This window comes from Enoplosus armatus, chromosome 18 (assembly GCF_043641665.1).
Source record: "Enoplosus armatus isolate fEnoArm2 chromosome 18, fEnoArm2.hap1, whole genome shotgun sequence".
NCBI lineage: Eukaryota > Metazoa > Chordata > Actinopteri > Centrarchiformes > Enoplosidae > Enoplosus > Enoplosus armatus.
The window spans coordinates 21331573-21345995 of NC_092197.1; the positions used below are offsets into that span (position 1 = coordinate 21331573).

At 40.9% G+C, this 14423-nt stretch overlaps 1 protein-coding gene across 1 annotated transcript; it reads right to left on the reverse strand.

Moving 5' to 3' along the window:
* Positions 1-360: 360 nt before the first annotated feature.
* On the reverse strand, positions 361-12306 carry hmgcs1 (3-hydroxy-3-methylglutaryl-CoA synthase 1 (soluble)). The gene is made up of 10 exons (XM_070924926.1): positions 12225-12306; positions 10223-10671; positions 9138-9263; positions 8576-8740; positions 6672-6840; positions 4559-4729; positions 3873-3979; positions 3619-3744; positions 1967-2124; positions 361-1238 (listed from the first exon to the last, which is right to left on the reverse strand). The coding sequence occupies exons 2-10, from the start codon at positions 10668-10670 to the stop codon at positions 1161-1163; spliced, it is 1548 nt and encodes a 515-aa protein (XP_070781027.1). The 5' UTR covers position 10671; positions 12225-12306; the 3' UTR covers positions 361-1160.
* Between the last annotated feature and the right edge of the window lie 2117 nt (positions 12307-14423).

Below are 14423 nucleotides of genomic sequence, written 5' to 3' on the forward strand. Positions count from 1 at the left end.
GTTTGGGAAAAAAAAAAAAAAAAGGGCTGCAACGGATCCAATAATTATTATCGAATAATAATCAAATTCGATTAATCATCTAGTCCAGCCTCAGTTCCCAGAGTCCGAGGTGGCGTCTTCAAATATCTGCTTTTGCTTGACCAACAGCCCAAAACCCAAAGAGGTTCAGTTTGCAGTTATTTTTCACAATAGAGAAGCTGAAACCATTTCTGCTTGATAAATGAGTCAAACTGAACCTGATGCCTAATCACTCAATGTGTTTAGACATTTCAATAGACAAACTGAAATGACACTAGTGTTATCCACCATAGCTTCACTTTAACACGCATCTATGGAATAGAACCAGTCTTCTGTCTGAGGATCATTACCAAGTATGAGACATCTTCTGTGTGGATGGAAGTTTCCTACCATGTTAACGTGATGACCGCATTAGCTCAGCTACAGCAGTCAACAACAACAACAACAACAACAACAACTCCACCCACTGTGTGCAGGCTGAGAGAGGACTCTGAAGCTTTCTTTGAGTCTTCAGTCCTGTTCCTGATGTTTGGTCACAGAGTCACTTGTAGAAAAATGACCACATCTTTTCATAGAAAACTGAGGTATTCAACACAAACAGCAGAGTGGGGGTATGAGCTCCGTCTCACGCTGGGTTGCCGTGGCAGCAGCAGTGGCGGCGGCAGCAGCAGCAGCGGTGGCGGCAGCAGCACTATTTTGATGCATTAACACAGTTGAGGCCCACTTCCCTTTGTTCTTTTAAATCAGAAGGAGGCCACATAATGTCCATTTCTTCTTCCTGTCACTGGCTGCCAGCTGCCAGGAGGAAGGCTTGTTTAACTCGATACCTGTCTGTCCGCCTGTGCTCCTCCCAAATATACAACTGTCCAAAATATGGGTAAGTGTAAACTTTGAAATAATGGATTGCTAACACAAATAATTTTTGGGATCAAAATCGACTCTGGTCAAATACAAACAGGGGGATGATGGGAAGGGTACAGGCAGTTGTCTACAGCTGCTCCAACCTATTTAAGTTTAACGTATAATGATTTCGAAGGTGACACCGTCGTTTCTTGCTAGCCTTCTGACCTCTAGTGTTGTCTAGTTATTACAGTTTCCAAACTGTTGGACCTCAATACCTCTCAGAGGTAAGCTGAGTGCTCTCAGTTGCTGACAGCGGCCTCAGGGCCGGCGGCTGCTGCAGGGATGCGAGGCATCTTCTTGGCTGGACTGGGGATGTGCTGGAGGAGGCAAACAGAGCGTAAACATCATGAATGAACTGTTGGTTTATTAAGCACTGAATGGTATATGATCTTTTGCTCTGTTATGAACCATCCAGACCTCTCAGATGGTCTGGGACAGGTCCAGACCATCTGAGAGCCCCCCCCCTCCTAACCCTAACCCCCCCCCCCATGCTAAAAGACTTCTGTGATTGCCAGTGCATTTGTTAAATTCAATGGATTGCCTGGTTGGTGAAAGGTGCTATATAAATAAACGTGCCTTGCTATGAATATGTGAGAAGACACTGGAATACAATGAGAGTCATAGCAGCATTTAGACATACAGTACTGAAAACTGAGAGGCAGACTTTAGGACTCCAGCTGTGAACTATTGCATACTGTAAATTCCAAAATAGTGGCCTGTATTTACCTCAGCTGCAGGGAGAAACAGGCCTTTATTTCGTTTACTTCAAATTTCCCCAGTTTTATAAGTATATTTGTTTATTTAATTATTTTAGGTCGAAGACTTCTTGTTTTCTGATCTGCTCCTGTTGATGCAAACAATTAAATTCAATATATAGCACCAAATCATAACAAAAGTAATCTCAGCTTCATCTTTAGGATTTTCCTTGGTTTACTACAGATACTTACAAAGACATATTTCGTCAACAGCCAATAAGCCAAGAATTTCAAATGCATCAACTCTGTCCTACTGTCATCCTTCATTCACTGTGTCATTCATCCTGTACCTCGGTGGCAGTGCTGGAGCGAACAAGTTCTGGCTCTGCTGGCAGGTCGTCGTCCAGAGATCTTCGGGCATATTCCCTGCGGTGTTTGTCATCCACTCGTGTCAGGTACCATGTCCCTGGGAACAGATCCTCCACTGAGCCTTGCGGGACGCAGCTTGCTGTACGGATAGATTGAAAACAAATTATCACAGTGATAATAAGCAGCGAGACATGCAGGATTATAAATATCTAATCAAGTCCCGTCAAGTACCACCATCTCAAGGCTCCTGTTGCCAGAATTTGGGACAATGCACAGTGCTCTGTTTCAATTACGCTGATACCACTTCTTCAATCACATTAAGTAATGTTGCTGTTTATCTCATGGCTGCGTTGTTCACAACACTGAAGAAGGTTGTCAACACCATTATGGTTCCTACGTTACTCTCCCCTCTCAGCACACTTTTCTGTGCTTTATTTGCCAACGTTGAGTGGATGTGGAGTGTAAGATATTGTCAACATGTTATACCGCTTTTATTGTAACCATTTTAATTAATTAATTCAGTCATGTTTTTGAAAAAGAATGTTGTTAACCTCTGCTCTATTATTATTATTGGTATAACACAGATCTCTTGCACAGCTTAATATGGAACAAGTGATCTAAAAGGCACGAGATTATCAACGACCCCACACATCCTTCGAGGTTCTTTAGGACAACATCACCAGGAACGTGTTTTAGACTGCCTAAAACCTCCACAGGTAAAGTAAAGATTGATCAATGCATTTGCACTTTCTGACATAATGTATGGAAGCCCTAGGAGACTACATTAAAATGATAATGTAAACTTGAAAATGTACTTCCACGATAGCATTATCCTTTTCTACATATGTATGTGTTTTTTGAGTAAAAATTTAAATGAAATAATCCAATTAGTTTTTTTTCATTTTCACATACTTGTATGGGCGTTTTATGAACAAAATAAAATAAAAAAGGAAAAGCTGTTTGACATTTAATTTTCAAAGTCATACCCTGCTGTACAGTAGACAATATTAAAATGTTAATTCAAATTTGACAATTGAAATGCAATATAAACAATGTAACCTGACTTTCAATTTATGCAACCCTATAGGCTTCCATAATAATGTGCCATCATGGTGTTGGACACAGTTGGTCAGCTATGGATTGACCACTGCTATTAACCCTTGTGTCTTTAAACCCTTGCCTCTTTTTTTTCTTAAAAAGCAACATATGTTGCATGGATTTGTTGTGTGTGTGTGTTTTTAGCATGCGTCACATTGCCCCTTGGGGGATGAATACGGTATTTTGAACTGTATAGGATTGTTTTGGTCAGACAGTCATTGCCAGTTATGTTTCATATTGTAGTGGACTACAAAGATGAGTGAGTGCTTCCTGTATTAGCTCACAGCATACTACAGTACAACCTGAAAGAAGCCCCTAAAAGTTGAATACTGTGAGTCATGTCAAGCTCCTTCTTCCCCAGTATATTGGATCAGTCTCATGGTTACATAATATTTTTCCTGAACACATGGAAGGAATGGGAGTGTGCAAGAGCTTTACTTCCTGACACACTTGGATGTGGAAGGCGTGTTATTGTCACTGTAAATAACCATCAGAATGGCTCCTTCAGAACCAGACATGAGCAGCAGGGTCATACCCAAGTGGTGTGTCTCCTCTCTCAGCTTCATGTTCTCAGAGAAGACAGCAGGCAAAACCTTCTTCCTTGAGTCCAGTCTGACCTTCAGGTCACTCAGGCTGGACACAAGTTTGTCCAGACCAGATCCTGAAACAAACAAACAAATCACATGGAAGAACACACTAACCATTTCTTTCTACGATATGTAGAAAGTAGTACTGTAAGTTCTAATTTAATCCACATCACACAACTGGACTGAACCGTGGCCGACTTACCGGGCGTATGGTCCTGTGTGACTCTGAGAGAATACAGAGTGGCAGCAAATCCTGAACCATAGGAGAAAACGCCAATCCTCTGCCCTGCTATCTGTGAAGGTGTGTGTCTGCAACACAGAGGCAACAAAGATTGTCCTCACATACTACAATACCGAGCCTCAATTGTTTCAAGCTATTTCAATCATCCGTGAATCAAGTTATTTCAATCATCCGTAGTCCGTGCACAAAGCTCGCCAGGAATGTCAACGTTCTCCTGTGACGTTTGTTGCCCTGAATGAGGCGTCAGGCTCTGAGCCTGCCCCCTCTCAGGTTGTGCTGCACTGTCTGAAAAGATTACTTTGATATATGAGGGACTCTGTCTCCCCCAAAGTGTAAGCAAGGAGGTTGGTTTACTGAGGCAGGGGTTTAATATGATTTTGGCCTGGACACCCTTTGTTGGGTTCTGGTGCTTGCAGTCTGTTCTTCAGCACACACGTTTTGTGTTGTTGTTTTTTTTCTTTTTTTCATTTCTCTGCTTCTTTACCAAATTTAGGGATGCTTTGTTTCCTACGTTGTTCTTTTAATTTGTTGTAGAGACATTTTGGTATTAACAAATTTCTGGAGGGACAGACATTGACTTGACTGCTTCTTGAGCACATGGTTGCAGCAAGTGATACCATAGATGAATACATGAAAGTCAGACATACTGTGCAATGAGCGAGGCCAGGCAGCCGTAGACAGAGGGGGTGTACATGTTTCCGTTCTGGTTGGAGATCAGCAGGGAGCACTTGGTCTTCTTCTCAAACAGATCTGCACTGGCCTTCATGAAGGCCTTCTCCACATCCCGGTCAAAATAAGTCTCTTCTGGCTGTACATCTCTGCAAACCAAACACACACACACACACACGATTAGCAATAGAATCACTAAATAGTGGTTCTTTGTGTCATCATAGAATAACTGAGTTATTGTTGTGCTTCCACAGATTCAAAGGAGTTCTACCGAGGCCTAATCAGATTGTCAGTGAAGTGATGAAACAGCAGATACTCGGATCATCTACAGGTCATCAGTGTAATGTTGGCTACAGTGGTTCATGCCAACACTTCACCAACACCATCTTCTTGTTTAAAATAAAGAAATTTGCGCACTCCACGTGAAAGCGTCTTTCGTCAGACAGACGTAACCTATACGTGTTTGTCGCCGCGGTGTTACTGCTTTCATTCATAACACTGCTGTACCAGCATTTTCCCTGAAATGTTACGAGGTTGTGATGTGGGAAAGTGGCGGTACAGATTTCCCTGAATATCGATCCCTGCCCCCATTCACATATGACCCCATGCAGGAAATGTTCCTGAACATTTAACGGTTAGACTGCATGTATGAAAGGGGCTTTACTTTAGTTATTTGTGGTCCTCACAGGTTTATTACAGAGCTCACAAACACATAACTATAGTTTATGTTGCATGACAGTAGGATTTATGGTAGGGTTTGATGGGTCAGTTCACCCAAATTATCATAAACGTATTTCCTCTCTTCTCTCTGGTAGTACCTCTCCATGAGGATAGTTCTGGTTTTATTTTGTTCAGATTTTGACATATATACACACATATGCATCTCTGAGATTACTGCCTCCACCCCAATACAGTGGAGGTGAAAGGAATGTAGTTTGGAGTGCTCACTGTCAGTCTTCATAGGGACTATTTCTTTGCTATAAAGTAGTTCACATGGTTACACGGACACACTGTTAATTGTAGCGTCTTCATTTTCATTATTGAACTGTAAAACCTATAGACCCCTTTTCTGTTAGTAAACATCATGAATTTTTTGTGGGTGGAGCTTAGGTGGAGGCAGGATAATTCCCTGAACACGTTGGCTAACGCTAGCAAGTTTTGTTGGCTTGTTTTTTAACAATGGCTGAAGAAGAAAGAAACTGAGGGTGTATAAATCTTTAGATGCCTATAACTATGTCCTGAATGGTCATGTGCAAGACTTGAAATACATATATTTAACAGATGAGTTTTGTCTCTGGCCATACAACTAGCTAACAAAGTTAGCTAATGCGCTAAAAGAGTTAGCGTAACACGAGAAATCACCTATTCCTCAGAGTTCCCCAATTTCTGATAAGGTGGGCATGACAAACCTTTAGACACATAACGTTATTAACGTTGTCTTTGATTTACTGGCAGTGGCAGCTGGTATGTGATAAAATTTCAATTTCCAACAACACAGCAAGATGACATTTTCGGGGGGGTTATATAGCCTACTACTCTGAGGCGATTCGTGTTTGCCTCCAGTTTTTCGTTTGTTTGGCTCCGGCTGACACCGTGACATAATCATGATGTCTGCACTAAAAGGGTCTATAAACTGGACAATATACCAAACCATCACACGTTGAACACTACATTATATGCAAAGCTTAGTTACATACATGCTCTACTAGAGGGACATTTCATGACTTCATGACGTGAGCTCAAGCAGTACGACACGTGTTTATCATTGCGTTAGCTTAGATGGACTCCAGTATAATGACTGTAACTTCAGCTTTCAGCCAAAGCCGACCAGGGGCAGGTTTTAAGTGGCTGAGGCAGACAGATTCACCATCATTGATCAACAACTGTCAGATACTGACAGACCGCATCACTGCTGAAGTTATCTCTTTACTGTACACACAGAGAAGAACATAAGAATCCATCTTAAGACCATCTTTCCAAAACGTGGGAGCACTAATAAAGAGATCCTCCTTTAAAGCCGGACTTTAATTAAGAAGCTTGTTTTATTGAAGGACCAAAACCCTGTCTTCTGTTATTATTATATAAGTGTACCTGAAGGCGTCAAGACCTGTGAAGGGTCCCGTCTCAGTGTTGGGGCTGGGGTGGCTCAGGAAGTCATTCAGCATCAGTCTAGCCAACGATTTCTGCACCAGTTTGCAGTATGGAGAATGGAAAACGAGATAGCCAAAGTCGTCCAAGCTGAAGCGCTTCTCTAAACCCTCTGTCAAGAAGAAGAACAATTAGGCCATATAAGCCTGGACACACCAAACCATGACCCCAAAACCGAGGTACATACTGAACTGTGAATTTTGTGTACTATGACACCTGTAGTATTGGATGCCTTAAAAAGAATGCCTTGTTGCATTTGATGTGTTAAAGTTACACATATTATTTTAACTTAAAAGGGTAGTTGGATTGGTTAGCTAGTAATATTAGGCCACACACACACACACACACACACACACACACACACACACACACACACACACACACACACACACACACACACACACACACACACACACACACACAGTGATGTATTGATAAGATACCTAACTAACGTTAGGTCTGTCTGAGTTATTCATATTCCTTTGTTTGACTACGTTCTTACTGATCCCGGCCCGCCTGTAACATGTGCCGCACCGACCACCACCACAAGTAAATTCTAAACCTGTGGGAAACACTGATCTGCATACAACTCTCATTTTGTTGCACCTCTCCTTCCACCTCTGCACCATGCACACTGTGCAAGGTATAAAAATACCAACGCGACAAAGCTCATTTCAAGGTCAGGAACACACCAACACGTTGCACTGTCATGGGTACATCGCCCATTATATCAAGCCTAGAGAGTGGAGCTGGAAATGTTGTGCTGCTTATGAATGGTTTGTAATGTGTCTTTAATAGCCTTGTGGTCTCAGATACTGTACACGTTGACACATCAAGTTAAAGGCTCATCTCATTTAACTACTTTATGGTCACTGAACTTCTTAGCGCAGCAAGCAGTTAACATCCTAAACCCTCTTAACTAATTAGGCTATGATCCGACCAGTCCCTCCACTGCACCTCCTCCATGTGCATGACAGCAACAGCATCTTTCCAACAGAAGGGTACTTTGACAGGTAAAAGAGACGCATCACTGTTACTGATTATGTGGCCGTATTATGCGTTTTTCTACTGGAACCTTAGATCTGTGTTGTGTTTTAAAACGGTCTTGAGATGTATCATCTTTAACGTAGAGCAGTGACTGAATGTGTAATTTAGTAAGATGAGTGTGCAAAACGACACATCTTTCTTGTCGAGGTGCTGAGTACCCTAATCTCTGATACCTCCGCACCTGATGAAGAGCCAGTATACTTCAAAGTGTACTTTTTAGAGCCCGGCTGATACTGGATTTTTGGGACTGATGCTGATATTAGGGAGTAAAAAAAATTCTGATATCGGCCAATGTTCTTTATATATACACATAATTATATATTTGAACTGAAACTAAGTTTTCATTGCATGCTCCATTCTATATTCTGCTCTAAATGACTTAATCTTCACTAATGATGAATTTATATTAATATAGGTATATAGGTATATAAAAAAACGCATTAAGTCAACACTCAACAGACCAACATTGTCCTGGTCCATCCTGGTTGGTGCTGGTTTGAACCATTAGTGAGGTGGCTGCTACATTTCTTCACTCCAGCTGTATTTTACTATGATGTTCATGAAATCATATCCCTGCAGTGCACTCTGCAGGACAAACCATGAAACGATACCACTTTTAAGTGACCCCAGACATCTTTCACTTAATAAATAAAGTGATGCATCTATGACTGGCCAATATCAGGCTCTGGTACTTTAACTTCTTAACTTATATAATATAAATATAAAAACAAACCTACATGGAACACCTGAAATGCTGGAGGATCCGTCTATATTGATCACAGGTAACCATTTTAACTCACCTCTTTGCCACTGTGCATGGATCTTGTTGCGATACACAGAGTAGCAACGGTCCAAGGCACTGAGGTAGCACTCTATCGACAGCTTGCCGTCGACAACAGGGTACTCTGACACCAGGTCTGGCTTGTAGAAGTCATATGCATGCTGCATGTGGGTTCCTCGCAGACCTGCACCACAGCAGATATCAGCAACACACTCACACTGCACTAAACACACACTCAATTCAGCTCCTCCTATACATCCACGACTCCTTCTATGCACGTATGACACAGATACAATTCTGTTTTATGCTCACCTAAAAATATTTCTCTTAATAAACTTTTCCACAATGACTGAGTTAGTTAAAAAATCACTTGTAAAAAAATCCTGGCTTCACTTCCAAGTGTCTAAAAACATTAAACTCTTGCTGAACAGCAAAGGAGATTAAATCAAAACGTGGTACAAAGGTTAAGCAATCAGTAAACATTTGGATGATGGTGTCAGCTAAATAACAGTGGGATGTACTCAATAAGTCAGTCATTGCCTGACAAATTGAGCACAACAAACAGTTATCACTAAACTGACCTCGTTCAAAGGCCAGAGGAGCATTAGGCCCCACCAGCATGGCCACGGCACCAGCACCCCCCGTAGGCCGGGCACTTCCTGTGGCGTAGACAGCAATGTCCCCAGCTACCACCAAAGCATAACGCCCTGCAGAAAGAAAACATGAAGAGAAGCTGATTCGAAGAACATATACACAAATCTCTTCTCTACAATGGAATCATCAGCACTGTGGCATTTAACCTCACATAAAGGTGTTGCAGCAATCTCATTGTATGGGAGTGTAACGAGTCATTTGATGCAATGATTAAGGCTGATTAAATGCAGCTATCTGATAAAATAAATAATCTTATCAGTCAGGCTTTAGCAGTAATTGATACAAAACACTTTGAATCACAATGATGCAACTGATGAACTAGGCCCAAAAGGCAAGCTAAAACTGGTACCTGCAACTGAGAGGGAGTGTGTAGCAAACATTGTTCAGGCTGACCACAGTAAACGTTTTAAAATATGCGGGATGCTGTTTAATCAATTGCTTTTATCCAGCAAGGAAAAGAAAATCAAAGATATTCTAAAAATCATTCTAGTTTGACGCTGTTAAAATGGAAACAGTCTGAGGTCTCTGGTGTTTGGCATCATCTCCTAATACTTAGTGTATTATTAGAACCATTACTTTTTGTGTTGTAGGAGAGTAAAAATAATTTCAGATGTTTTTTTTTTTTTTTTATATCAATAGCATTTTGGCTTATTGTTACAGAATCAAATTGTGCTGTCCAAAACTGCATCAAAAATGAATTACCATTATTGTACAGTCAACTACTATAACAATTACTTTTGATTAACCAATTAGTTTCTTAACAGGAAATTAAGTGACTAAACAACAACATTTATCAACCAAAAATGGTAACCATTCTCTGGTTCCAGCATCTCTTGCTGCTTGTCTTTGGTTTATATCATTGGGAAGATGTGTCCTTTAACTCTGGGAAACTCTATGACAGACATTTGTCGTCACATTTTATAGACCAAGTAATTGATCAATTCATGGGGGAAAACAACCATGTAATAATGAAAATACATCAACATACATTAACTCAAGTTTGTTCACTCACCATCCCATGAGCTGGACTCCACCCAATTGACAGCATTGAAGAGTGCAGCTGTACCACCGTAGCAGGCGTTTGTGGTGTCAATGCCTTCCACATCTGTATTGCCAGAGTCCTCGAACAGCTGCATGATGACCGTCTTGACAGACTTGGACTTGTCTATGATGGTCTCAGTGCCGACCTCCAGTCGACCCACGCTGTCGTAGGACAAGCCGTTCCTGTCCATCAGCCTCTGGACCACCGTCAGACATAAAGAGTTGATGTCCTCGCGGTCGGAGCAGAAGCCCATGCGAGCTTGGCCCAGGCCAATAGTGTATTTACCGGCTGGCACACCGTCAAACTGCTCCAGCTCTGCCTGGTCCACATACTGGGATGGGAAGTACATTTCCATGGCAATTATACCCACATCTTTGGGCCATGGTCCCAAGCAACTGATTGGGGCTGATCCAGGCATCCTGAAAGGGTTGAGAAGGGATTTCGGATTTTGTTGAGCATTGTGTAAATGCTGGAGTACTACAACTTTGAAATGTCTACAATAATTAACCAGGTGCCTGCAACGCCTCTTAACTGCTACTGTTGGAATGAGTGAATAAAAAGGTGGTACACACACACACACACACACACACACACACCACTACTTGAAGCTACACATGCACAGCCTACAGCTCCCAAAACGTTATTAATAACATTGTTAAGTAGGTCAAAGTGCAGCATTACTGACTCTGCTTGAAGAATACCAGCCACTATTTACATCCATCCATAAAGTTAATGTTATGCATCATCAGAGACCACCAGCTATTTCAGAAAGGAGAGACCCATCCAGCAAATTAGCTTTTTCTTGCACTCGACATGTTTTTAGAAGACTGCGATTTGATAACTTCTCAGTAAACTAGTAACACTGGAGTGTCAAAGTAGTATCCGATGTTATGTTAACATTAGACACGATACATCAAGATTGTGTCGTTGTTCCACTGTTAGCTTAGAGAGCTTACAGCTAACATTATTTAGCTAATGTAAGGTTAGCTATCTGGCAAGGTTACTGAGAACATGAACCACCTAGCATGTAGGCTAAGATCGTTGCACTAGTAGTATGACTTACTGCGTTGGTTGAGACACTATTACCTGTCTGCTTTACTTGACGTTTATACTCTAACCAAACCAACTCAATACCAGTCACGTTGCACATGGGTTAAAAAAAGACACCAAACCACACACATAAAAAGTTTCTAGCGGTAAGTTAGCTAATTAAAAAAAGGCATAAACAGGACATTTTCAGAATTAACCTTAGCTAGGTTGTTGTAGCATTTGTTAGGTCTAAAGCTAAGTCTGACAGCTAGCCGTTAGCTGATATTGCTTATTACACGTACCTAAACAGCTACATAAAGCTTGTGTTTGGGAGACAGACACCAGATTAGAGTAGAGAAGAGCAGAAGTGGGGGAAAGAGCAACGGGATTTCCTGGAACTTAAGTCGTTTATGACCGGTCCAGTTATCTGTAACGTTAACCGGTTAGAGTGTCACACTGAAGGGTTGTGTAAGAAAATATTGGTTTGTTGCCTAAGACAGTATGTACGTAGTATGTATAAAGGAAACATATAGTTGGACAAAATCCCTATTCAGGACACCGAATTTGACTGGTCATACTACGGAGGAACAGCATGATTTCAGCCAGTTAGATTGCTAACGTTACCCGGACAAAATAGCTGACGGACCAGCTTCCTATCCAACTCATTGGGCTAAAATGTACCTACAACAGCCTAATTTAACGTTAGCTGACTTGTGTCTTATGAAACTTTTTACCAACTGTTAGAAATGTGCCAGCTAGCATAAGTGAATAACTTATTAACAATAATGACAATAACAATAATAACAATTCTGATTTAATCTTAACATCCCACACAGATTCCCGAGATGACAGGCTTCTGATGACGAATATCCTCTATTAACACTTAACAGACCAAAACGAAATTAAACATATGACGTGGCAGACCGTACATAAAGCCTCTCACCTGTGTGTGAAGTCAGTTAACTCCAGTGATGGTGACAGTTACTACTCCGTTGTTATTCGTATCCAGCCCACCAGTCTTCTTCGCTCCGGCAGAAGTGTTTTTATATATGACGATGACAGAGCAGTGTACAACCGGCTCTACAGCACCTGGCTTCCTGTCCAATAACAGCTCACGGACGACATGCGGCGCTACTAAGTCCCGCAGGTTCCTGGCCAATCGGAGATTAGGACTCACAACCACGCGCCAGAGCCGTATAGGCAGTCCAATGGTGTGAGATGTACGATGTCTGGTGAGAGAGAAGGAGCCAATCAGACTTTGAAAGTAATTCCTGGCGCGGTAGACACAGCAGTGGGCAGCGCTTGAAGTACAGAGCAGTGTGTCCATGGCAACCGTTGGTGGGTTCGCTGTCCTGGCTTTTATACAGTATTCATATAATTTCCGATGATGACCACCAGTGCTCAGGTACTAATACCGCAAACGCTCCAAAGAGATGTTATTCAATTACCATAATAGTATATCCAATTACATTTTATATAAGACCATATCAATTTAAGAGTCCAAACTCTTAACCAATTTGTTTTAAAAAAGTAAAGTAAAATCAAAGGTACCTTACTCATTGCAGAATGTAGAATGACCTCTTTAAGAGGGTTATATTATATATTATTTTAAATAGTATATTATGGGATGTGTACATGTAAAATGTGAATAGAGTAGAGCAACTAGTGACTATAGCTGTCAGATAAATGTAGTGGAGTAAAAGGTTCAATATTTCCTGCTGAATTTAAGTATTAAGTAAGGTAACACTGTAATACGCAAGTCAATTTGAGTAGCTCAAAATAATATGTACAGAACTAAGTAAATTATTTATTTAAATTATTATTTAAATTATTTTGTATTATGGAAAAATAACTCACTCAGACAAACTGTGATGGCCACACCTATATTTAAATGTCTGTCACCTTCCTGCACTCACACACCTTAGTTTCCTCTACTGTTCACACTTTGTAGTTAATTTTTTCAAAATCAGAATCAGTTTTATTGGCCAAGTACGTAAACACATACAAGGCTCTGATTTTAAATTGCTCTCAATTACAATTACACACAGAACAATTTACAGGAAAATAGAAATAGACAGTTAATATACAATTAAATAGATAAATAGAACTATTACATACATACAAGTAGGCGAAATATTTGAATATATATATTTAAAATGACAAACAATATAAAATGTCTATATACAAGTCAAGTGTTGTTCTGTACATTGTAAACAAGAATGCAATAGTGAAAAGGAATAAATATTGAATGACTATCAGAATCAGAATCAGAATCAGAAATACTTTATTGATCCCCGGGGGAAATTGTACTAATGTAAATGATTACTTTATATTCAAGAAGTGGGTGGTTATGTATACAGAATATAAAGCATGCAGGATTTATATTTAACAGTGATTTATAATTTGTAAGTAAGAGGATGTTTTGGTCTTACAGGGTTATTGACACCATATGACTGATGTTAATAGTTCATCAGAGTGATGCCTGTGGGAAGGAACTGTTCTTGTCTCGTCGTTTTGGCGTATAGTTCTCTGTAGCATCTACCAGAGAGAAGAAGCTGGAAAGGGTTGTGTCCAAGGTGTGATGAATCTGCAGTCTGCCTGTTTCCTGACCCTGGACATGTATTCAATTCAATTTTATTTATATAGCGCCAAATAACAACAAAAGTCGTCTCATGACACTTACCATATAGAGCTGGTCTAGACCATACTCTTTATAATATTATTACAGAGATCCATCAGTTCCCACCATGAGCAAGCACTTGGCGACAGAGGCAAGGAAAATAATAACAGAAATATGACTAACAATAAAAATTGTAGCGGTGAGAGTCAAGCGGGCCCATGGCAGCAGCAGCCAGGCGTACCGCGACCACGATCCACAGGAACCTGCGAGACGAGAAAGCACAAGGAAACTCCGGGGAAGATATAAAGTTAGTAACATGCATTGGAGGGACATGAATGTGTAAAGATGGAGAGGGAGAGGAGGACTCTTGGTGGACAGCAATTCTCTCTCGACATGTTCAGTCGAGTTGATGTACAGGCTCTGGCTGGGCTACTCAAGGACAGTCACAGAGTCGTCAGGTTATTGTACTGATGGAAAGCAAACCTTCAGTCCTGAGCGCTCTGGACCAGTTTTTCAATAACG